The sequence below is a fragment of the Vidua macroura genome, chromosome 4 (genome assembly GCF_024509145.1).
Source record: "Vidua macroura isolate BioBank_ID:100142 chromosome 4, ASM2450914v1, whole genome shotgun sequence".
NCBI lineage: Eukaryota > Metazoa > Chordata > Aves > Passeriformes > Viduidae > Vidua > Vidua macroura.
In genome coordinates, this window is record NC_071574.1 from 61,718,733 (window position 1) to 61,742,812 (window position 24,080).

General features: G+C 38.0%; 1 protein-coding gene across 9 annotated transcripts in view; it reads right to left on the bottom strand.

The window, feature by feature from the left end:
- The window catches only part of JAKMIP1 (janus kinase and microtubule interacting protein 1), a 142,318-nt gene that overhangs the window by 10,895 nt on the left and 107,343 nt on the right, over positions 1-24,080 (bottom strand). For 4 of the 9 annotated variants that reach the window (XM_053976219.1, XM_053976221.1, XM_053976217.1 and 1 more), the window contains 6 exons: positions 22,671-22,772; positions 19,767-19,820; positions 18,711-18,776; positions 16,294-16,362; positions 13,129-13,206; positions 11,360-11,563 (listed from right to left, as the gene is read on the bottom strand). In XM_053976219.1, coding sequence (XP_053832194.1) covers positions 11,360-11,563; positions 13,129-13,206; positions 16,294-16,362; positions 18,711-18,776; positions 19,767-19,820; positions 22,671-22,772 — 573 coding nt within the window. The remainder of the gene's footprint in view (positions 1-11,359; positions 11,564-13,128; positions 13,207-16,293; positions 16,363-18,710; positions 18,777-19,766; positions 19,821-22,670; positions 22,773-24,080) is intronic. The other 5 variants (XM_053976222.1, XM_053976223.1, XM_053976224.1 and 2 more) reach the window with 5 other exon arrangements.

Here is a 24,080-nt window from a genome sequence, read left to right on the forward strand (position 1 = left end):
ATTTAATTGCTTATTTCCATTTAACTGTAGAGAAAGCCTTAAAAATATATACATGCATATGCAATATATTGTCTGGGAAAAAAAACCAAACAGATTAACCCTTGCATAGAGTATTTAACATATAAAAAGGATTATTTTCCTTTATTGGATGCATTTACTGCATTATCTTGATCACAAAGATGACAATTTCCAAAATACAACTTTAAAAAATGCATGTAAGATAAATAATCATAGCTGTAACAAAAAAGTATCTTCTAGAAGTAGCAAGACATGTTCATCAGTCAAAGGCTATATATAATTACTGAGGAGGAAATGACACAAAAGTTAGAGATACCAATTAAGACCAAGGCACGACTGTTTGAGATTCAGTATAAGCCTTTGCATCTTTACCTACTGTTCCTTTAATTTGTAAGAATTACCAATCAAGAAGCTGTGGACTTGCTCTCAGATTTCAACACTTGATTAGGTGCTTTCAGTATATTCTTACTTGTTTATGTTTGCCAAAGCGTGACTGTGACAACAAATGCAGAACTATTTCACTGTTATAATGAAATTCTACATACTTTTATGCTTCAGGGTATAAATTGATGATCATTAAGTTGAGCTTTTCCCGATATGTGGTATTATCTTGTAACAATTGTGCTATAAAAGATGCATTCAGCTCTACCCATGACATGCCTTGCAGGAACTTTGCAAATCCAGTATATTTTCAACAGCACAAAAAAGTGTGAGGAAGCAACAAAATCGACTCTATTTTGCTCTCAGAACTTTGAGTCTCAGCTGAAAAGAAAGCCACAGGCCGTTCTTCTCTTTATTTCCTTTTTTAAAAAGAGAGGGCTAGGAAATACTGATAGGCAACCTGAATCCAGCAGAGTGTTTGTGTTTCCTTTGGAGTCCCTACCTTGGTCACAGTCAGAGTGAGGGTTAGGGACAATGTAGAGCAGTGCTCTGCTGGGTTCTAGCAAGTCCTGTGTTCTGCAGTTAATAGCTGCCCTTCAGTCACAGGAGTGACTTTTTGGGACTGACAGGATTCATGAGAATAGCCCAATGTAGTCAAATCACGAGGCCATACAATGGAGTTATTGCAGGCAAACAAAGAGCCATAGTCAGGCAAGAACAGGGCTGTGGGAGTGCAGCCATGGAAGAGAGGAGAGTGAACGTAAGGGACAGACTCCTAACACTGTCCACCTTGCCTGCATTCAAAACCAACGTGCCAAAATAATGAATACTTGTTTTTCACTGATTTTATTATAATAACAAATGAAATCTCGTCACAAAAGTTCTGGATAATAGATGGTGCCTTTGCAAATACTCCCTGCATGGAGCTTCCCTGAGTTTTGAAAGAGGGTTGGACCAGCCCCCATTTCAGCACGGCAGGCACCAACTCGAAAAATAAATCATTTTTCCACTAGCAATGAGTTTGCTGCCACTTCTGAGTAAGTGCTCCCAGGCAACCATGGTGCAGCCAGGGCTGAGGCATTCCCTGTGCAGAGCTATCAGCAGATGGCTCTGCTGGCCAGGCTATGCTCAACAGCAGCTGCAGCTCTGCCAGGAGTGGGGCTCAGTTCACAGATCCACTCCACTGCCAGCCAGCCACAGAAAAAAAGACACTCAAGATGACTTACTTATTACTTAATTGTGATTTGAACAGACTTTTAAGTTCCATTATAAACCTTTTCTTCATAGTAGTTACACATGCAGCACATATGCAGAGGCAGGAGGCACAGATGTAACAGCCTAAAAATGCTAACAATTAGATAAGGGAGAGCACATCCAGAAGGGTCAGGCACCTAAAGTACACATTGCTTTTGGAAGTCTGTAATGCCAAGACAGGCAAAGACTGCCCCTAATGTGGCAGGCACTACATATGACATTGTTACTAAAAGAGTCACAAAAGGGATGTTTACCATCAGTCAACCACAGTTATATAAATTATATGTTCACTGACTGCAGGCCTCTCCAGTTTAATTCCTGGAGAGATCCCAAACACAAAGGGCTGTCCAGGTGCCCCAAAAGCAAGAAATTTGACTTTTTTTTTAGCAGAAGATTCCTCACACAAGAGAGTAATGACAAGAATCAATCTGCACCCAAGCTCAGCAGGAGGCTAGATAACCCCGGATGCAGATTGATTCTTGTCATTACTCCCTTGTACAAGGATGCAACAAAAAGGATAAAACAGTATTTAAAACTGAATTGAAGACAAAGAGTCTAATGAAATCATATTAGTACACTTCCAGTAAAGACCCTGCCGGGTTCTTGTTTCAAAAGGCAAATTTTGTCATTTGTAGCATGCTTGGGTTCCTGCAGCTACACTGCAACCCCAAGGTTGGATGCCACATCTCTGGGAAGTCTGAGGAATCAAAGTTTAGGCAAAATGCAAGCAGCATGATGGTGGATGTGTGCCTGGAAATATTACTCTACTTCCACTAATAGAGACATTTCAGTAACACAGGCTTAGAAGACTCAGCTTGTGGTTAGCCAAAATGACAATATTGCTCCATTTAAAAATAAGGTTAATGGCATTCCCACACAGAACACATGAAGTATGGGTGCCCAGCATGTGTTTTAATAGCAATCCTTCTACATTAAGTACCATTCCCATTAATATTGCTCCCTTTGTAAGGGAGTGCTGAAATAAATGGAAATCCTTAGTCTGAGTTCAGTGAGCCCTGGATTGCAATCTCAGAGCTATCATTTTTATACTGGAGGCAACATTTCAGCACAGTAATGATTTCTCATAAATTTAGACATGGGAGGAACCTCAGTAATACAAAGAAAGAAAATTGATCTGAGCTGTACAGAAGTGCCCTACTGCACTTAAATGCCAGGTCCAGATTTCCTCCCCTAAGCAGCCAAAATGTGTGCACTTCCTGATTTGATTAAACTTGTCTTTCAAGCTATCTCAAGTTCTGAGGAGAAATGGACTGTGCCACTCTACAATTACATGGCGCCTTTCACAGATTCTGTTTTTTTTTTTTTTTAAACTTGATGTCCCAGCTGCCTTTTTAGTTACACATATGTCTATATGTGCATTTGCTGCATTTTCTCTCTATTGGGCAGTGATGCAGGCTACATGAAGTGGGCTTCTTCATCCAAGCCTTCTGTCCTCTCCAATTTACCCACAGGGCTAGTCAGACATTCACAGTCCTGAACCAACATTAGATGCTTTCAAATCCTCAAGAAGCTTTGTCAAACAGGGAAAAATCTATCAGGAAAAGAACTTCTGTGACAAATTTTGTCTTTCAGACAATGATCACCACATCATCCTTCATTTAGGTGTCAGACTGTAGAACTGACGTTCTTGTTCCCTACATAAGTAAGTAAAGAACCCACCTATATGAATGTACTGTTTTACAGACAGCAACACCAAGAAGATCAATTAATCTAGCTGCAAAATATGCCCCTTGACATGCTACTGCACTTGTGAAAATACAGGAATGTGCTAATCAGGGGGGTTAGAAATCACCTTAACAGTTCCTGTGACACACTCTTATTGGATTTACATTCACCAGCAAATCCAAGAAAACAATTTGATAATTTTAGTACAAAGCAGACAAAGAAGGATTTGCTAAGCTGCTTAGAGCCTGGCCCTGAAATGTTGGAAAGGTTCAGGTTAATGTCCTTTCACAGGATAGGCACCACAGACAGGCTGCATCTGACATGAAACATGTTTTGAATATCTGAAGCTATCTTATGATCAAGAAGGTATCTCATTCTACAGCAAAATTTGGCATGGGAAATATTTTATCAATCTGACAGAGGGAAGAATCAATGTTGTTTCATTATTTTAAGAAGATTCTCCTCACTGTTAAGACACAGGTATGTAAGATCTTCAGCAGTGTGAATGGCATAACTATGTTACATGTATAAATTTAAACAAAGATGAATATATACTGACTTTCCTTTAGCTATTATTCAAATCATTTAGCTATCATTCACTAAAGTGATGGATAAACACATTCTTTTCTTGGGCTTTTTTTGAAATCCAATGCATTTTAACAGCTGTTTAAAAGCATGTAGTGTTTTAACAATACAATTTGCATAGGCAATTGTCACACACATTACTCAAGCTCTTGGACCTGCTGCTGGAAGGGGGTGTGTATTCAGAAATCCAAATGTTCCCTTTAATGCCATATTCCTAGAATGTGATTTTGCATAATGGTCATAAGGAAACAAAAATGCCACTGCAACAGCATTAGCTTAAGCTGGTTTTGTTGACATTTTATTTTACTTCATGAATGAAAACCTAATATAAATTTCAGCCAGTTGCATATGATAATAATAATAATTTTGGATGGACTGTACCTCTTTGATTCTCAATCATTATTTTGTTTGCACAGCAGGTAAAAATTTCATTATTTTCTCTGTTCTGCAGTCTAATTATAATCCAATTAATAGTTACTGATGTAATCTTTATTATGCATCTGTAGTTTATTTATTTGCCTTTCTGAGGAGAATGAACCTTTTAGTAGCTGCACTGAGGAAGCATATGTATTTTCAGCATATGTATTTTCAGTATATGTATTCAGTCACATTTGTGGTTGAATTTTATAAATGCATTCAGCCCCAAATAACTATCTGTTATAATCTGATACAAATTACTATATGTATGTAGTATTTATTAGTAAACTTGATTAATCTTTTTTAACACTGAGAATCTTTTAATTTATGCAATAACATACATTGATATCTAACAGAAGAATACCAACAGTCCTATTAGTTTTCATTAGGGAAACCAATAATTTAAGTCATATTAGAATTATATTTACACAGAATGGCTATGCTAAGTCTATGTGAACTCTGAAGACAAAACACATTCCACATGTTAAAACTGACTCTGTGACAGCCTAAACACATTATCAGGCAGGGAAAAAAAAAAAACAACCCAGAATCATAATGTTGTATTTATCATTAAATTCAGATTATTTTACATTCAGATATTTAAATAACAAATTCCCATGTAGGTAATTATAATGATATGTGTATATATTGGGCATATGAAAATACACTTTTCCTTAACTTCTGTAACAAACTTCACATACTTTCTCTTTCTGCCTTGCCTTTCCTCAGCTCCCACTGGCCTTTCCTAAGAAACAGGGTATTCAGGATTTCAGATGAGAGGATTTCAGCATTCAAATTTCAGATAAGAGTTTTCTTGATACTAATATTATTGCAAGACATACAGTTGCTCTTACTTTGAGTAGAACCTCAGTCACACCTTATTTAGGACAAAGAGAGCAGACCTTTCAGATATATTTTTTCATGTACAACAGTCCTGCTATCACCACTTATTCAGACAAGTAGCATCACTAAAGCAACAAGCAAAGCAGACACAGTTGGAGACTATATAAAGAAAGCATATACAGGGAAACACTGTTAAGATGAACATGTAGAAATTACTAAAATTAACCCTCACTGCCATGCATGTCAGCTGTGGGAAATTACAGAAGTTTATTGTGATATTGTCATTATAGCAGCAATAATGCGCTGAAAGACTCCATGCTCACTCCTGCATGACAAATCAATACCACAGGTCAACCGTGATTAGCCTAGTCATGATGTGCTTGATGAATATTGATGACAGTTATACAGCTGTGGTATATCAGATGCTTTTAAGCGCGATTCATGAATATAAAAATCACATTATCAACAGTAATCTATTATATTTTAAACAACAAACTACAGACAATCAATAGTAAGGGAAAAAAAAGAAAGATCAGTGATTACCCTATGTATATCTCTTCATATTGTATGCAAACAGCTAGCAGCTTAACCTTTGAGATTCAAAATAAAACATTAAACCATTAAATCTAGGTAGATTTAGAGGAAAAATTATCTGTGCCTCCCCAGTTACTATTATAGCAAGGTTCATAGTAATACTTCCACCTAATTTCTAAATTGTGTGACACAGCTGTGAGTTTTTGACCAAGCCAGCCTCTCTGGCACAAGGCAACATGGCAGAGGAGGGGTTGTCTTTAACTCGTCCTCTCTTTCACAAAGCATTGTGCCAGAGAGGACAGATTTAAGACAGCATCTCCTTATGCCTATCAATGAGGAACACTGAGCACAGCAACCTCCCTCCCTCTCTCCCTCCCCAAAAGTGTTTCCATCAAACATTAAGCCTTAATAATTCTCCTTAGGTGAGAAATAAGCACCAACCACCCCCCACCTCCAAACAAATATCTATTATAAATGGCCAACTCAGTATGGTCATATAGATATGCTGACATCCAACCCTATGGATTTGTAAACAAACTGCTCTCCCAGCATGGAAAAATTGTCCATAAAGAAGAGAGCAGGAAGAACTCATGGAGCAATGGCATTTACCATAGCTTTGTTTGGCCTTTAAGCCAGAAGAGCTGTGCCTTCAGAAAAAACTGCTGGTCAGAAAAGGAACTAAGTAACTCAGTGAAGAAAATTAGTTGTTTCTCAATTTCAAGTGATATTTTGACATTTCAGGATGAAAAGGGACATCGGTGCTTCTGACTTTTCCTTGGTGTCCATGAAAAGCAGCGCCTGAGGCATCACACCAGCAGTGAATCCTTCTCTATGGAGTGGCACATGGAGGTCAGTACCTGTTCTGTCCTAAACATTTGCCTCCTTCTAGTAAAACATGCAAATAAAATGGTCATTTCTGCTCTTCTTACCGTTGAATAATCCAATCTGGTCACAGGAGTAAATGTCCTATTTTAATGAAAACATAGTTAAAGTTTTTACAGCTATATTCCAACTATTTAAAGCTGGAATTGGTTGAGTTCAGCAGTTCATAGATGTCTTATATTCAAGTCTAGAACTAAAGTAATGATTTCTTTTACTCTGTAAAATAGAGCTTCACCCAAGAGTATTCTAACTCAAGTTAAAAGAAAACACACTCAGCTTAGTACAGTACTACAGTACCACTTAGGGGAAAAAAATCACACTTTTTGATGACACAATGAACTAACCTATTATCTTTCTTTTTTCTAACAATTTTATACAAAGATAAGACTGCTCTAGGAAATTATTGGACTACATTAATAAAATCTGTCTTTCATATACCTTCTGACTGGCAGCAGCCATTTTTGGAACTGTGTGTCTATCTGCTATCCTTCAAGGATTTTCTATCTTCTCTTTGGATTTAAAATAACTTCAGATGAAATCAGAATAAATTACATTTCTATTATAAATTTTCTTTATGTTTGAATACTGCCAATAGTGCAACTTGAATAAATCTATCCTAATTTAAAACCTGCTTCTGCTGGCTTTCCCCAGTTTCATACTCCAGAAGCAGCTACAGTAAAACCAACAAGAATATATTTTGGTTTTTAATTTGTTTGATTTATATAAAGCATAATTTGTCATTTAAATATTTACTAGTTTTAGAAGACAAGACGATTACAATATATTTTTAAGGTGAACTAACCATAATGTTGTGTGGATTCTTCTGAACTGGGATTATTTGGGCTGCTGTTGTTTTGTTTGTTTGGGGTTTTTTGTTTTATGGTTTGTTTTTTTTTTTGACTTTGCTTAATTAGGAAGTTGGTATCACTACTTCAGAAACATGTTGTATTGCTCTGTTTAAAATATCTTTTCTCTGAGATGGATTTTATAGCTACACAACACATTTTTCTCTCCCTCTAGAAATGGTTCAAAGTATATGCTTAAAAATTTACTCTTCTTAACAGAACTTGCGAATAATGACCTTCATATTTTCAAAAAAAACAGTAAAGTCATTCCACTGCACTGACTATAGCACAAATGTTACTTTTAAATGAAGTCCTGCTAAATATAAACCAGACATTGATTTCCAAAAGGTTGTAATAGCAGTGTAGCACAATGAGACTTTTTTGATGGCAATATCTGCACATGCCCAATTGCTGGAAGCAAATATCACAAGCTGCTCATGACAGATTTTTAATTAACGTGTTTTACCTCCTCCAAATGGAGAGGATGGTGTAAATCAGAGCAACCTCTCTGACTTAGAGGGAATACTGCCAACATACTTCAGCTGAGGATCTGTCCCCCAGACCTGCATGTTGCACTCTGGGTTTAATAAAAGTGTTGTGTGCCTTAGCGAGCAGATCTAATCACACAGTCTGTCTAATTTGGCTCCACAGAGGCCTGGTTTCCTTAATGCACAATGGGTATACATGAATGGTTCCATTTATATACTAATGATACGAATGAACAGTAATAATGTGGGGCTATACATGCCCAAGTAGAACAGACCTACCAATGTAATACAGAGCCTGTCTTCCTAATATATATTTATATCACTGGAACAAAGTCAATACCCAGTGGCCAAGAACTCAAGCTTTACATCTGGACAAAGAAGAACATATAAAGCATCATTGGCTCATACATAGGGAAGCCATTTACCCATTTCCTTATGCCCATCCCTGTCCCTCTCAGACAGTCATTCCCCAGGAAGGACATTTACCAGCTCTGTAAAACCAGCATCTCACACGTTAAATCCTCAAAGTCCCTGCATGAAGCAATTAATCTATAATGAAACCTTGCATACCAACCTATAGCTTTCACCAAATGCCCTCCCACTTCTGCACCCTGCACGTACAGTCAAGGAGCATTTATAGGCAGAAGGAGGGAACTCTATCACCAGACCTCCTTGAACCCTCACACTATGACACAGAAACTCTGACTCAGAGAAGACTGTTGCCAGCCTGCCAGATAAGCAGAGTTGTTCATTTGAAGCCCTTGTATCAGGCAGACCAGAAGGCAATGAAAGCAAAGTAACAGGCCTTCTGAAGTGATTGAACTTCCAAAGTTTTATAGAATTTGGAGTCTTCAGCACATGGTTTCTTTTTCAGGGAAAGTTTGAGAGTGTTTGCAACAAGGAGCCTCTGTATTAAGCCTTGCAGGTCCATCATGTTGTCCTATCATTCTCTGTAACCTCCACTTGAGCAGAGGAAGAAGTGTTGCTCATACTTTTGAGGCACTGCAGACTATAAAATCTGGCCAGGTATAGACAACTGTTTTGCCAGAACAAAGTGCAGTGGGTGCTTGCTGATGTCACAATGTCAGCAAAACTTCTCCTGGACATAAATATATGAGGAAAGGAGGGTACTTATCAGATATGTACTTAGTGCAGCTTCATCCATTCATTAGGATTCTCTCAGCACAAGTGGGGTTTCATTTGTGTAACATTCAGCTTCTGTCATTTGCTAGTGAGATGAAAGTAATCCTGTGAGAATTAGCCCTCCAGTATCCCAGGCAAATTAACTAGCATCTTTGCCTTTGTTTTTCCTGTTTAATAGGGAATGTGTGGGGGGAGGGCATGTGTGTGTGTGTTAAAAATAGATGACTAAAATACTTAGATGCTTATTAAGCAGTGGAATTCAGTTTAACATGTCCTGCAGGGCTGTAACATTAGCATGTCTAATGAGATGGGCACAACACAAAACTCTAATGACATCCTATAAAATGATCTGGAGACAGGTTCATAAACATCCATGGCTAATGAAGCTATGTTTATGTTGGCATTTTTGTTTTCCTATGCACTCATCATATTTAACCTTATGTTGTGAATCAATCTGTGAATACATGAACTGGACTAACAGAAGATGTGCTCCAGATGTGCATATAAAGTGGTCTAATTGATAGCAAGCAGGCCATGGAACAAATTGGAACAAAATCTAAATTAAACCCCAGATATGCATAAAATGTGTATTTTTGAGTCCTCTGGGACAACTGTTTTGCTTTACAAGTCTACTCCTATTTTTTCCTTTCTATTTGCCACTATTACATGAGTTCAATTTAGAGGCTCTGCCCAGGTCCCCGAAAAATACATTCTAACAAGGGACACAAAATGTCAAACCACATTTCTGGTGAAATAAAAGGACCAAACTGTATCTAGTCTGATGTTAAAATCTGAAATTGACAATTATTTAGGTGTAGAGGCATTACTCAACACTCAATGTCAGTCATACCATTAAATATCATTGACAAACAATATTTACCCAACTGAAAAGCACTGTGTTATTGTTTTGAATAAAACACCAACAGTCTGGCTAGAAATTGGACTGCCTAAGAGACTAACAAAAAACTCCATTCTCACTAATTTTCAGCTACACTAATAACATTAAACTAATATCTTCTGGCTCCATCCTTATGTACCATATTTAATATTTGCTGCCACTAACAGTGTCAGCTGGTACCTACCTTCACCAGCTTTCTGTGCACCATTGCTGATGACTAAAAATAGGTGACAACCCATTAAACAAGTTCATCTGCTCTCAATATTACACATTCCAAACCAATGGAACAGAGTCAAAGAGTAGAGAAAGGAAACTTCTTGGAACTCAGAGCTCAGGTCTGGTACTGCCACCATAAGCACTTCCCACCACTGCAGGATGACAGGAGATGAACACAACAGTGCTGGGTCACATCACATCAGTTTCATCTATACTCATCTACAAAGCCAACATGAACAGAGAGAGGCTAGGACTAAACTAAAAGCAGTTCTTGCCCCAGCATCTGAATCAGCACCTGAAATAGCAACATTGTTCTGGACACATCTGCATAGCACATTTTGGCATTTACAATATGTGATTTCAGACTTGCACAGAGAGTATCTAAGCAGTCCTCAAGATCTAGGACGTCTGCCTACAACTTCCAGAGTCTACTATAAAGGAGAACCAAAATCCTTGGAAACAATTATTTCTGCTGAAGTAAATAATTAACACCCTGAGACATGCAGCTCTCTTCTTTCACTGAATATTTGCACAAAAACACTAGCAATGCTACCAATACTACATAATTACCACACTCTATAGGCCAGGACCTTGCCAAATTCAAGTCGTCAATAATTGTGCTAAAGAAAGCAGTTTGGACAGACAAGGCTTTTCTGAATGAATTTACAGGAGTGAAAGCTTGTAAATGGCCTCTTAAAAGACTTTCTGAGACTTCCTCTTTTTAATTTCATTTAAAAGAGTTCATAAATAGCTAAAATAAATAAAAAGGGAAGGGGGGGAAACCCTTGGATTCTTGTAACTACTGTTTCTGCCTTTATCCCTTTCATAGTGTTACACTCTAACAACCTTCCATTCTGACTTTTTCCACTTTAGGCCTTAAACTTGCAACAAGCTCCCATTGGAGTCCTGTGGAAGACTGTGTGGTTGCTCAGACATGAAAGGTTGTGCAACAGCACCTTGTGGTGAGACAGTGACTTGTTCTGTGTGTGCACCATGCCCAGCACAACCAGGTCCTGACACCACACGGCTCCTTGGCACGGGAGCTGTACAGAGACCAGACTGAACAGAACTCCACGAGGTGAGGGTGAAGCGATGCTGTCGTACGGGCAGTGGCAGCAACCACAGAGGTAACACCAACATCAAGGGGGAGGAGAGAGAACCGGGATTACCTGCTGGGCCTGCTGCAGCAGCTCCATCCGTTCGTGCAGGATCTGGCTGTCAAACTCGCGGCTCTGCCTCAGGATCTGCCGCCGTACCTTCTCCACCGCCGCCCGCAAATCCTCCCGCTGCGCTTCCGTCAGCGACTCGCTCGCCCGCCTGCCTGGATCCTGCTGCAGGGCATTATACAGCGTGGCTTCCAGCTCCTGGATTTTCTAATGCAACCCAAATCACACACAGACAGGCTGACGTTTGAATCCAGCAAGCAAACGACCCACCAAGAGCTAGAGGAGAAGGCTAGCAAGCAAAGGCTAAGGCAGGAGGGCAGGATGGACACAGACAGGTAGACAGAAAGCAAGCAAGCGTGAGCAGTGAGGAGCATTCCACACAGAGTGCACGCAGCCTCATGGCACGGATTGACACCTGGGAGATGGGTCCTGTTCTAGCAAATGATTGATTCTTCCGTTTAAGAAAGATTCAGAAGATAGGTCTGCATTCAGTACCTGATAAAACTCCAAATCCTGATGCTGAACATTACAAATTTAACTTAAACAAACAGATTTCCTTCAACTGCAGCTGAGTTGTTAAACCATCATATAAAATAAAAAGACCCCAGGAAAAACTGTGAACAGAAATCTCGCTCTCCCTCTCTGTGGCCCTAGTGACCTGATATCCATGGCTCACAGTCTACGTCACTGGCTTAGCTCCAAGCTGCCTTAAGCAATGAAGGAAGGAACACTTGTATACACTAATCCCTCATCCATCTCTTGCTGTCTGCCAGATTCCTAACATGATTCTCATGCACTGACCAAACTGCAGTACTTTGCAAAGCAGAGGACACAGAAGAACTTCACATTCACGTGGAGAACTGTATTCCCAAGAGGAAAGGAAGGAATCAAGGCAGTGTTTCCTTTATTACTGGGGTTAGTATCATCCTATAAAAAACCAGCATCCAGACTAACAGTATTCAGATCAAGAGCATCTGACCACATCCCTTTGGCCCTCATAACACCTTTGTGAGGTAGGTAATTCCATCTATATTAGTGATGCATAAACAGCTGCACAGAGAGGTTAAATGGCTTGCCCAAGGTCACAGTGCTAGAAATAGTGCCTGCTTGCTTTTATCTCTGTTATCTGCTCTGAGCACTAGACCTTGCTTCTTCTCTGAAAACATTTTCCACATAAGAAACACTTACAGTGTATAAATAGTGCTTCAGGCCATTATATTCTGATTTCCCAAAGTCTCACTAGAGCAAAGTTGTGTGTGTAGTTTTACCAGTTCCTGGATAATTCTTGATTGTTGTTTAGCCTGAGAAAAGGCAAGGTTCCCTTTTGAAAACAAGGAAGGGTAAGGTTGGATAGGATCGCACAGGAAGGAATCGCATAGGAAGAACAGGCATTCCTGATTTAGGATAGGTTAGCAGCAGTAATACTTACAAATGCTTCAGGAAAAGAAATACTGAAAAAGTTCTAAAGTAATTTCTGGTGTATTTTAGCAGTCATGGTCTTTTTCATACATAAAGCATCTTCAAGATTTACCAACAAGATGTTTGCATATCATGGAATAAAAAATGCAATGCAAAATGTTACACTTGTAAGTACTATAATCCATTTCCTAAACTTTTGTTTAAGAAATAGTTGATTTCTAGTCTGGCAGGAAAAAAAAAGATAAAGTAAAAAAGAGTCCTATTTATAATTAAAAGAAAAAAAAAAAAAACCAAATCCTGCATTTTATAAGATCTGTTCAAATAGAAAAATTTAATGACTGTTCTTTTCCTACCATGTATGCCTGGTCCAGAGCTTGCTTCCTGTAGTCGAGTTCTTCCTCTAAATAACCCTTCTGTTTACTGAACAGGTCCTGAGCAATAATAAAAACAAGGGAGTGTTTGTTCTTTATCCTAATTTATGAAGAATCATAAATGCCATCATTTTTATGCAAGCTTTCCACTTGAAAGCAAAAAAACCCATAGCAAATGACCACGTTCATCCTAAGGATATTTGGAATATCAACTTCACTATATTAGCACTTCAAAAATGTGTATCATATTAACAAGTTATACCTAGAAAGCACTGACCTCTACACCAGTGTACAAACCTGCCTGGACCTGACAGAAGTGCAGCAAAAGGTGAGTGGGGATGTACATGCATGTCCAATAGCTATAACTTACACAGGGCCAAGGGAGGGAAAAGACAAGCACAAGAGAGGGCACTTTATGAAAATATCCCATGGAAATATTACCCTTAAGGAAATCATGGGCATGCCCTAATTGTTGTCTAATCTGTTCTAGGGAGGAAACCCAAACATGCAGGGCCACAGCTGGATTCTGCAGCACCGTCCCGTGACGTGTTACTGAAGCTGAAGTAACAACTCGGTCCTCAGCCTGTACAGGCAGGAAGCCAAATTGAAACAGGTGAAGTGATGCCCAGAGAGGTTGAGTGACTAGCTGAAGAGCTGAAGAAGTTTTCAAGATACCTAAGATTTAAGGGATCATTTACTTTTTTTCTTAAAAATCAAACTCCTCAACTTTATAAACCCCACAGACTGGGGTTTCAGTGAAACTCAGTATCCAAAACATGATGTTTCAAGCAAGTTGTGGACATTCAAATGGTTGCCTTTAGTGTTTCAAATCATAGAATGGTTTGGGTTGGAAGGGACCTTAACTATCATCTTGATCCAACTCCCCTGCCATGGGCAGGGACACCTTCCCCTAGACCAGGTTTGATGATAGTAACTACAACATCAGAGAGTTACTTAATTTTATTAGCTTTTCTTTCAAAGCAGGTTTTCACACTCAAAAGAATTAGTAGTAGAACAAAAATCAGAAAAGCCCTTTGACTGAATTTAATATTTTCTATCATTCTTTTTTCTCATCAACAAGCTTTTGCATTTCTGGTGCATATAGAATAAATGCCAAATTAAATACATATGATTCTTAAGATCACTAATTGCAGCCTTTATTAACAGTATTAAAAATTTAAATAATGTTGCTCTGATTAGTTTTATTGGATATGGGATTGCCTCCAAGTCACTTAGCCAAATTTTGCTATCAGACATATATGTGGACTTCTGAGAACTTTTCTGTCCGTTGCCAGTGTAGAACTTGTAACAGTAGCAATATATGACCAGTATTAGAGGATTTAGAGGAATAAGGTGCTATTTGTTGTCTGTATAAGAAGTATAATATTTACTATTATTTTGTAAACTGGGAATTCTTTTAATTACCTATTAATTAATATTCAAGGCAAACCCAAAGTATAAGTCAGGCCTTGATCTTGGAGCTGAAATTTGGTTGGGAACAGATGGGCATCTATTACCATAATAGCCATTTTAGAATCTTCTACTTATGCTACTGGCCCTGAAGGGAAAGGCCTCCAACAAGTCTTGTAGGACATATTTTTCAGCCCTTAGTGGACATCTCCAGAACTCTGAGTTCAGAACTCTGGAGGATGTGATACAGTATTAGACACCACATTTATGCAACTGAATGCCACCATGACCACCCAGGTGGCTCATTTTCTAACATGGATGACTTACAGCAACTGCAAGGCTGTTGTACAAGATGAAACACCACCATGCACTGGGAGTGCACAGCAAAGGACAGGCCTGGTCCTGACTTTCCTACAAGTGTCTGACACCACATTCACTTGTCTGAGACAATAAAATGGGTCAGAGCTACCACCAGACCCCAGAATAGCAATGCAGCTGCCCTGATCATGTTACTTCTCAAAAGGGATAGTAAAGGCTATCCACAGCAAGCAAGAGGGAAAGAAACAAGAATAGGAACTCAAACCCTTAACAGGGGTTTCAAGGACAACTACACCAGTGCTCAGTCCTTCTAAAAGTATCATGCTAGAATATAATTTCTCAACTCATTGAGTCAATCATTAGGGATGCAGATTCTCAGATTGCTATGATAAACAAATAGATGCGAGGGCTATCCACAGTAAGACTTGAAAACATCACAGATAATAAGGGGGAAGATAATATATCAAGCCCCCTTATAAGCCCCCTATTTTTTCCATTTTTCTTTACAAAAGAATCTAGTATTTGTGGCCACTTTCCTTTCCCCAAACCTTTGTATTTTTCCATAACAAGACTTAAAAATAAAGAAATACTAAATGTGGAAAGTATCTTATCTGTGTTAAAGTATAATCGGTATAACAGGTTACACTCAACAGAGAACACAGTCTGAGCACTCCTATTTTTGTTTATGGCTCAAACACACACTTCTTCAGTGGCCCTGGGCAAATCACTTAACCTCCCTGTCTCATTGTCCCATTCTTTAGGATGAATGCAATGCTGCTTATTTATCTACCTGTAAAAGGTGTGGTGAGGATTAATCAGTGTTTGGAACACCATTTGAAGATGTGAAGCACAGCATGCATGGTAAACCAATAAAACAAAACACTCCTTCTAAAACTGTTCAACATATGGAAAAATAAGGTCAGTTTGTTCTTCAAGACAGAGCTGCTTTTTGAGACAACATTCTGTCTTTAGGCATGAAGGCATGGGGCAAGAAAGGTCATCTGAAGTAAAAGGTCTTGACAGCTTGTCCACAAGCTGAGTACCAGAGAGCAAAGAAATGCCCTTGCCAATTCTACTAGCAAGACCTCAATATTAAAAAGATGATGCTGCTCCCTGACAAATTAATATACAAAGAAAGCACAGAGACAGTTTCACACTGTTTGGTTAATGTGCTCTCCAGTTATGCCTTTGTGCCCTAATCCGTATATATCTTTGCTATTTTTGTTCTATATAGATTTGAAAGTTCTGTCTCACCCCAAAGAATACAAGCAATAGATTGTTCTAGAAACACTTGCCTATTTTACCATTAAGCCATCTCTGTCAAGCAGAGAAAGGCAGCAAACCTGCCTGGGATGAAATATATGCACGATCCCTTGACGTAAGTTTTAGCTAAATGAATTTTTAGCTATTGTTTCTTACCTTCTCATTCTCCAGGTCTAACATCTTCTGTGTCAGTGCAGCTTCTGTCCCCTCTATCTGTTTCAACCACTACAGCAATGTGAAGAGAAAAAATAGAAAATGAACAGAGATTTTGAAAAAGGTTCTACCAATCATTTTTCCAGTTTGTTGCCAGCACTTCCAGGTATATGCTTCTCCCATGCTATCTATTCACTCTGGAGACACGCATGAATAAACAGGTTGTGAGAGCACAGGCAGAATGGAGGACTGCAGAGACACACTAAAGACTAACAAGTGGAGATTGCTTTCCTACAGTAAATTAAATGGGGTTTTCCTCTGTAAAGTTCAAGAAACAAAATACACTTGGGTCAAGAATGCAAAATCAACCTGATTGTTTCTTACTCAAATGCTTGTTGGCCTGATTTGTGAAACCATCATCTCACTTCAGGCCTCCAGTCCTTCATTTTTCCAGAGGGCAATTTAAACAAAAGACAAGGTGGAAAACTCAACACTTAATTCTTTAGAGTTTGCTGCACTCTTTGTGGGAAAAGGCTCACTTGTAAAACATTGGTAATGTAGAGGGAAAAATAGACAGACAGATGGAAGCTCTTGTAGTTGCTACTATGAATCCCTTACCATTATGGTAACATTCAAAACAATCAGAATGAAGAACAGCCATTGCATTTCAAAGGTAAGAATAGCACATCATAATAGCTAAATGCATGGATACAAGGTTTTTGCTTAATTACTGTCAGCAGGATTATGTCAATATTTTGATTTAAGTTTATTGGAATGGATGGGAATGGTCAGATCTGAATTATTTAATTTGATTTCCCTACTGGTCTTCAACAAGGACCCATGACTACAGAGAGCAGATTTGCCACTGATAATTCTCACTTTTCTCAACTGCCTTGATTACTAACAATGGACTACTCATATTTACTTTAAGTCTTTTGGTAATCTTTGCACATCAAATCCCTTAATTTAGTGTTTTGTGACTTCATTAGGAAGTCACTTTTATTCAAAGGAATTAATGATATACTAGCTTTTTTCCCAAGATTTGTATAGAAAATTTCAAACATAAGTTTACAACCTATGAAATGTGAATTCATTACTTCATCATTTTGAACCTTCCACTATTTAAGAGACTGATGAATAAAAATGGAAATTTGTTTTATCTGCTTAGCAGGTTAGCTTTCTACAGAAAAAAAATTGACAGAACACCATATTCCCCAGAGATTCTATTTTCACCATCTTTGTTTTCTTCATTTTGAAGGTGACAACTCAAGATATTCCTAAGGAAAGCCTCACTACGGATATTTGAGCATTCTGAACCTTTGAAATCAATGGAAATGGGAAATCCTGAGCATCTCTCACAGCTATCCTCAATCAAGTGAAGGGCTATTTGCAAAAATTAGAGGTCTAATTTTTTTTTAAGGTATGCAAATGATATGCAAAATGAAATGTTGATTCTGAACATTCTATGCCTGTTATAGCCTTTCACAAACCAAAGGGCACAGGAGACACAAACAGTATTTTTGTGAGTCTATATCTTAGCCTTTTATAGTTCTTCTCCTTTCATTTTTTGGATGTGAAGTGCTAAAATTCCTTCTCTTTTATGCCACAGCACAGTGAAAAACCATAGGGATTTTAGCCCATTTCCCCATTTGTATTTTGCTTATAGCAATTACTCATTTAAATTAATGATTATTAAATTACCTGATGTAGATTATTTACTTTAAGGTATTTAGATAAGTAGATTATCAAAATTATATCAATTAAAGCAATTATTAAAAGTGCTCAAATTTTAATTTAAAATATCTGATTCTGAATTTCAACAATACATCAGGAAAGATTTAATGGAAACATATGAAAAGGATGCACAGAGCTTCTTCAGAGAAATATGCAAGTCTTTCTTAGTTCTAAATGTCCCCCCTTTCATATACAGATTACATTCTCTGGAAGTAAAGAACTAGCCATACAGAAATGAGTGACCTGATTGTCCTGTGCAAACTACTTTTTCTCTGTGCCCACTAATTTACAGAGGAAAGGACCACTGACTACTCTGAGCTTTTTCAGTCACACACAGAAATGAGCCCAAAAGGCACCACGGGCACCTTACAGAGGGCACCTTACAACTGCTCCTGAGCACTGAGGACACCAGCACTTCTGGGAATGAAGTCTCTTGTGTTAAGTGGATTTTTAGTACTTTATGCTAAGGGAATATCTCCAAAACATGTATTTATTTTTAAACTGGGTTTCTTTCTTAAGTTTGGCTTTACCTCAAGACATCACAATCCAAACATTCATGTAAGGATGAATACATGCTCCAATCTAGATGACCTGAACAGAACAGCCATGCTTCCCTGGCAAAGTTATGAGGTATCTTAGAAGACTTGGCCAGTTTTTAGCAGAGAAAAATATTTACTGAATTCTACCTTTTCACAGAGGGAAAGCACAGTCCCAGCTTGGATTATTGCAACCTGCTCTTCATTTCTCAAATTCTAAAATACAAAAAGATGCATTTAAAATTGGATTAAAAATTCAACCTTTAACACGAGCAGTAAGTTTTAACCATACTCAAAAAGTAAATCAGTTAAAACATTTAGGATTATAGATATGACCAAAAAGGATCCCATGACTGAAAGTACTGAAAATTAAACCAAGGGTGCTTAGTTCCACTCTATTTCAGCATACCAGCTCCACAACACTTTTTCAAAGAATCAATGCTTTTTCAACAAATCATTCAATGAAACAGATCATTCAAAGAAAATTAAGTGGTTTCAGTCAGGGATTTTGCAATTTTTTTCCTGTTTTTGCCAGTTCACTGGACTAAGCCTTGCAGCAAGTGAATCTCACTTTCATGCACTTCAGACTTCCAATTAACGAAAACAATGCAAAGAGGAAGTGCCATAGAAACCTCCACAGGACTTGCAACATAACATGCAAATCTAGAACTTAAAACTAGTATTTAAAAGACCTCAATCTGTTAAATCTAGCTATAAACTGGACTCAGCTCCCTGGATGTTTGTGCCCCAAATGTGTGACTAAGATTTCATACTGTACTTAGCAATAAAGAGGAAAAATGGGAGAGAGTTATCCTTGCCTTTCTCCCAGAAAATCCACTCCTGGCAGTGACAGCCTTCACAGCAGAAGGTGCTACTATTACTACTCAAGAGGGATAATTCACAACCTGGTCTGGCTTTGCCTTCTGTTTTGCATCTTTTCACTTTGCCTATTACAGTGCCTATTTTCCATATCATTTGGTCAAGACCAAATCCTTCCTTCAAAAAATACTCTTTTCACTACCATCAGTTTAACTAAAAGTTTTCATGTTGTAAAAGCCATTCCTAACCATTCATATTCTTCATACAAAAACCAAGCATGTAAAAATCACCCTGTGCACTCTCTGGATGTTAGTATTTGCTGTGGAAAAAGAATGCTTTAAATTAACCATGAAATTGGAGGTACATTTAAAAGTAAAAAAGTGTTACCCCATTATCTCCAAGAATATCTAGCTTCTTCATAAGTTCAGATATATTCACGTCCTGAAAAAGATGTTTGACACTTATTTTTTTATGAAGTAGGTCAGAAACAGTTTTTATATGCTACATTTTATGTACCCTTTATTCTCTTCTTTGTGTGAGAAGACTTTAAATGTAAATAAGTGAAACATAGTTTTGCATCACAATTACAAAAGTAATTACTGGTATTTTAAAACAAAACCAAAAGTCACTTTCAATTATATGAAGCAACCTGGATGTCTGTGCATGAAGGCAGAATGTTCCTGTATTATTCACACTTATCATCCTGCTAATGTGTAGAGGAAAGACCAAAACTGATAAACAGGTTTAAAAGACATAAAGACAAAGGACTTAAAAGACTTTTTTTTTTGTTTGCTTGGAGTGGATCATCAACCACATCAAGCTACAGAAGTTACAAGGACCGAGAGTATAAACAAATAATTGCTAAGAAAGTTTGCTTGGTCGTTTGTTTTTTAAACAGAACTGTGGAGTTTCAAATCAGCCTTACAGTGGCAGAAGGGAATGTGCACAGTGGGCAGAACATCCTCCTCCAAACAGCTTATCAGCTTATAATCATCTTTCTGATTAGAAAGCCACATTTCTCTGCCACTCAGCTCTCAGATAATGAACTAAGCAACTCATCCTTATTAAGGCTCAGCCACTGAAATAAAGAAAACCACTCCTCTGATTAAAAAAAAGAGAGGCATAAATTCATGGAATCACATAATCATAGAATATGCTGATCTGGAAGGGATGCATCAGGATCACTGAGTCCAACTTCTGGCCCTACACATCCCCAGGAGTCACATAATGTGCCTGAGAGCATTGTCCAAACACTTCCTGAGCTCTGTCAGACTGGTGCTGTGACCACTTCCCTGGGGAGCTGTTCCAGTACCCAACCACCCACTAGGTGAAGAACCTTTTCCTGATAAAATTCACATGATGTCTGTATTCAACACTGTACCAGGATCCATTCCTAGGCCCCAGAATTCTATTTAAGTTTAAAAACGTGTTGGAAAGGGTCATGGAACTGTTTAACCACAGGTAACCACATTCTCCTGAGCTGTCCCAAGTTTGGTCTGCACTTAACAGACCAAAGTTAACATGGACCAGGGATCATTTCCACTGACAGCCTGGATGCAGCCATGCTATTTGAAGGCAGGAAGCCTTGAGAACATGGGAATAGACCAGTCCATGTTAGTCCAAAATGCTTCATACACATACATAAAGCAAAAGAGCCTTGTTAAATGCTGCCACCCTCAACTTCTACTCATGTTCAGCACTTAGAAAAGGCCAACATTTCACAGGGCCATGTGTGGTTTTCGAGTTTTTCTATCCGGAGAGGTCCCCTCCATCTCTTCCCAAAAACTTCAAGGGTGTTCCCAAATGCTACATGAGCTATTTAACTGTGCACATCACTAACTCTGGAATGGTGCAGATCCTAAAACACTTGTATTTGGATGGATATTAAAAACTATTGATCACAATCAGCATTGACAATGCTGAACAGAAACTTCTTTAGCCAACGAGTTACACTAGTGAACAATGGAATTTACTTGCATCTATTGAGCTTGAAATAATAATTCTAATAATTTATTTCCATATGATGCATAAAGGAAGAATCAGAAACGAAATCAGATTTTGCATCATTCTGGAATCTACATTGCTACTGATGGCTAATAATTTTGAAAAGCATGAAAACAGATAAAAGGTCAACTATTTCAGTCTGCCCATTTTAGGTGATTGCCCCATCTTCCAGGTAAGTAAACTGAAAGGCAAATTGAAAAGAATCCACCTGTTAAAGCACAGATGACATATGACAATGGAAAAAAGGGAATTATGGATTTTGGTACACTGTACCTGCTACAGCCAATATGCAGATTAGAACAACAGGTAAGCTAAAAGTGAGTCTGGCTCTATTTGTAGGTGATATGCTAACTGATGACTTGGTGTGCTTTGGGAGGTGAGAAGCCAACCAATTCTGTAGGTAAGAAGCAGATTTTAACTCTTTTCTTTTAGACTACTCAACTTCCTCAAAATATGCAGGGACAATTTCTGTTTATTTCCTCTAGAGATCATACTGTGCTCATTAAAGCACTGAATAGCAACAAGCCTCCAATAAGAGGACTTGTAAACAGAACTAAAAATTCAACCATAAACCACTGGTGAGTGGCACTGAGATTATGCTTTAGTTACTTGTAGAAAAGTTACCCAGCCCTGTTGTGTAACATTACTGACAACACAATCAACACAAACATTACTGACAATTCAATCTTAAGTGAACCAGCACACAAAGCAAGTTGCACAAATAGCCTGTTCATGGGGGAACAGGAGTCAAAAGAGTAATTCTTTCTTCCTTATATCAGAAGGTAATCAAGCGAGATCCTGATGTTTACCTTATTCTTGTTCTAAAGGAGTTCCACCTATCTGAATGAGTTCTGGGTCAGGCACCTCAAGCTTCAAGGCCTTGGCCTTGGCAAATAACTTAAGCATATTCATTCAATAAAGAAAAGCCTTCACTAAATTGGGTGTAAAAAAAGGACTGAATGTTGTATTTCTGAACTCAGATGAAGACATTTAATATCACAAACCACGTACTGTAGCAAGCCTGGCAAGGAATCACATTAACATCAAGATTCTTCCCTAGACTAAATGTAAATGATCTTGATTGACCAGCCTTCAGTTTCACTGAGGATCTCCTGACATGACCAGATCATATTCTTATGAAACTGTTTCCCCAGTTAAAAATATCTTTTCATATTAATTTTTTTTTTTCATTTTCTTCCCTGGTGTCAAACCATTTGTCTGGATATTAGACTGGTCATTCAAGAAAGGTTCCTAGCCATCCAGCTGTTTCCAGTGTTCTGCATATACCTTTATTCCTTCCTGATGGCAGAACAGTTGAAGTGCACTTCCATTGTTTTCAGGGAAGGTGGTTATATGAAGATTAAATGCTGGTGACCTTCGCTCTCTCTCCTGAGGAAAGATTTGTTTAAAAACAACATTTGTGATTATACATTAGCATTTATTCCCTACCTTTAAAAAACAAAACATACTTGTACATTAAAAAGGCAGATTCCTACTCTCATTCCAAATCTATTCTATTTCCTCTTACCATATTTGAAGAATTTTGGCTCAATACAAACAGTGTTAGCTGCCAGCTGATTCCCTGCACACCGTTTCTGCAAAGCTACCTGACACTCTCCAGCTGCAGAACCCTTGCAACACTGGCCCTAATTGACTGGAGCCCTCAAATACTCTGCAGGTTTTTATGTTGATTATAACCTTATATAACTATTGCTTTCTTTCATGGAACAATAAAAAAAAAAAGAAAAATCTGCAGAAAAAAATTTAAACTCCATCATGAAATAGTATTATTGAATATTTTCTCACTAAAATTAAACCTGTGCATCTGATCCCTGTTTATTTTACAGTCTGCCTTCCTGTTAGAGCATTTAAAATCCTCATTCATATTCACTCCACAAGCTGAGATGTCAGAATATGTTGAAAGGCAGCACTAGTCTACAGTATGATGTTCCTTGTGACAAAACAAATAATTATAAATTCCCTTTAATCTAAAGCTGTAGTATATCTAAAACTTAACTGGTCCATGTACATGACTTACATGCATTTCTTCAAAATACCAACCTATTATTTCTTCAGAAGGTAGAAATAACATAATAAACAAGCAATTTTTACCAAAATTAAATTTTAATGTGCTTGTGAAAAATGACTGGACTGAAAGCTCTGGGCAGCCAAGGCATTGGGTCTTACTCTGAATTCTGTCTGGCCATGAGAACATGAGCAGGAAACACCAGATTTCATCTCCATATTACAAGGGGATGCTTTGGCAACGTGAGCTTCATTTTCTCAGCAAGACCACTACTACAAATACTTCAGTTCCTATGACCTCCATGTATTACTCCATTTCCTAAATCACAAATGAGGTGCTTTAATTGATATGGCAGGCAGGGTGCATCCATTCACTTAAACAAGTTACAAGCATGGCAAATCTTGTTCATTAATTAGGTTAAACGTAATTTGAAACTATAGTGTAAAGAGAAAAATCTCTGTAGTCTATGCAATTTTCCCCGTCTGAGGTTTTTTTTAAATAATATTTACATCAACAGTCTAATTCTGAAATGAGCTTAAATAATGTCTTAGCTGTAGTAAACCAAAACCAGAACTTTAATTCTTATCCAAATTCAGTTATGATTTTAGATATTGTTAAAAATTCATCAGTTGCTATTGCATTCATCTTACCTAAACTTGCTTGCTTTAATT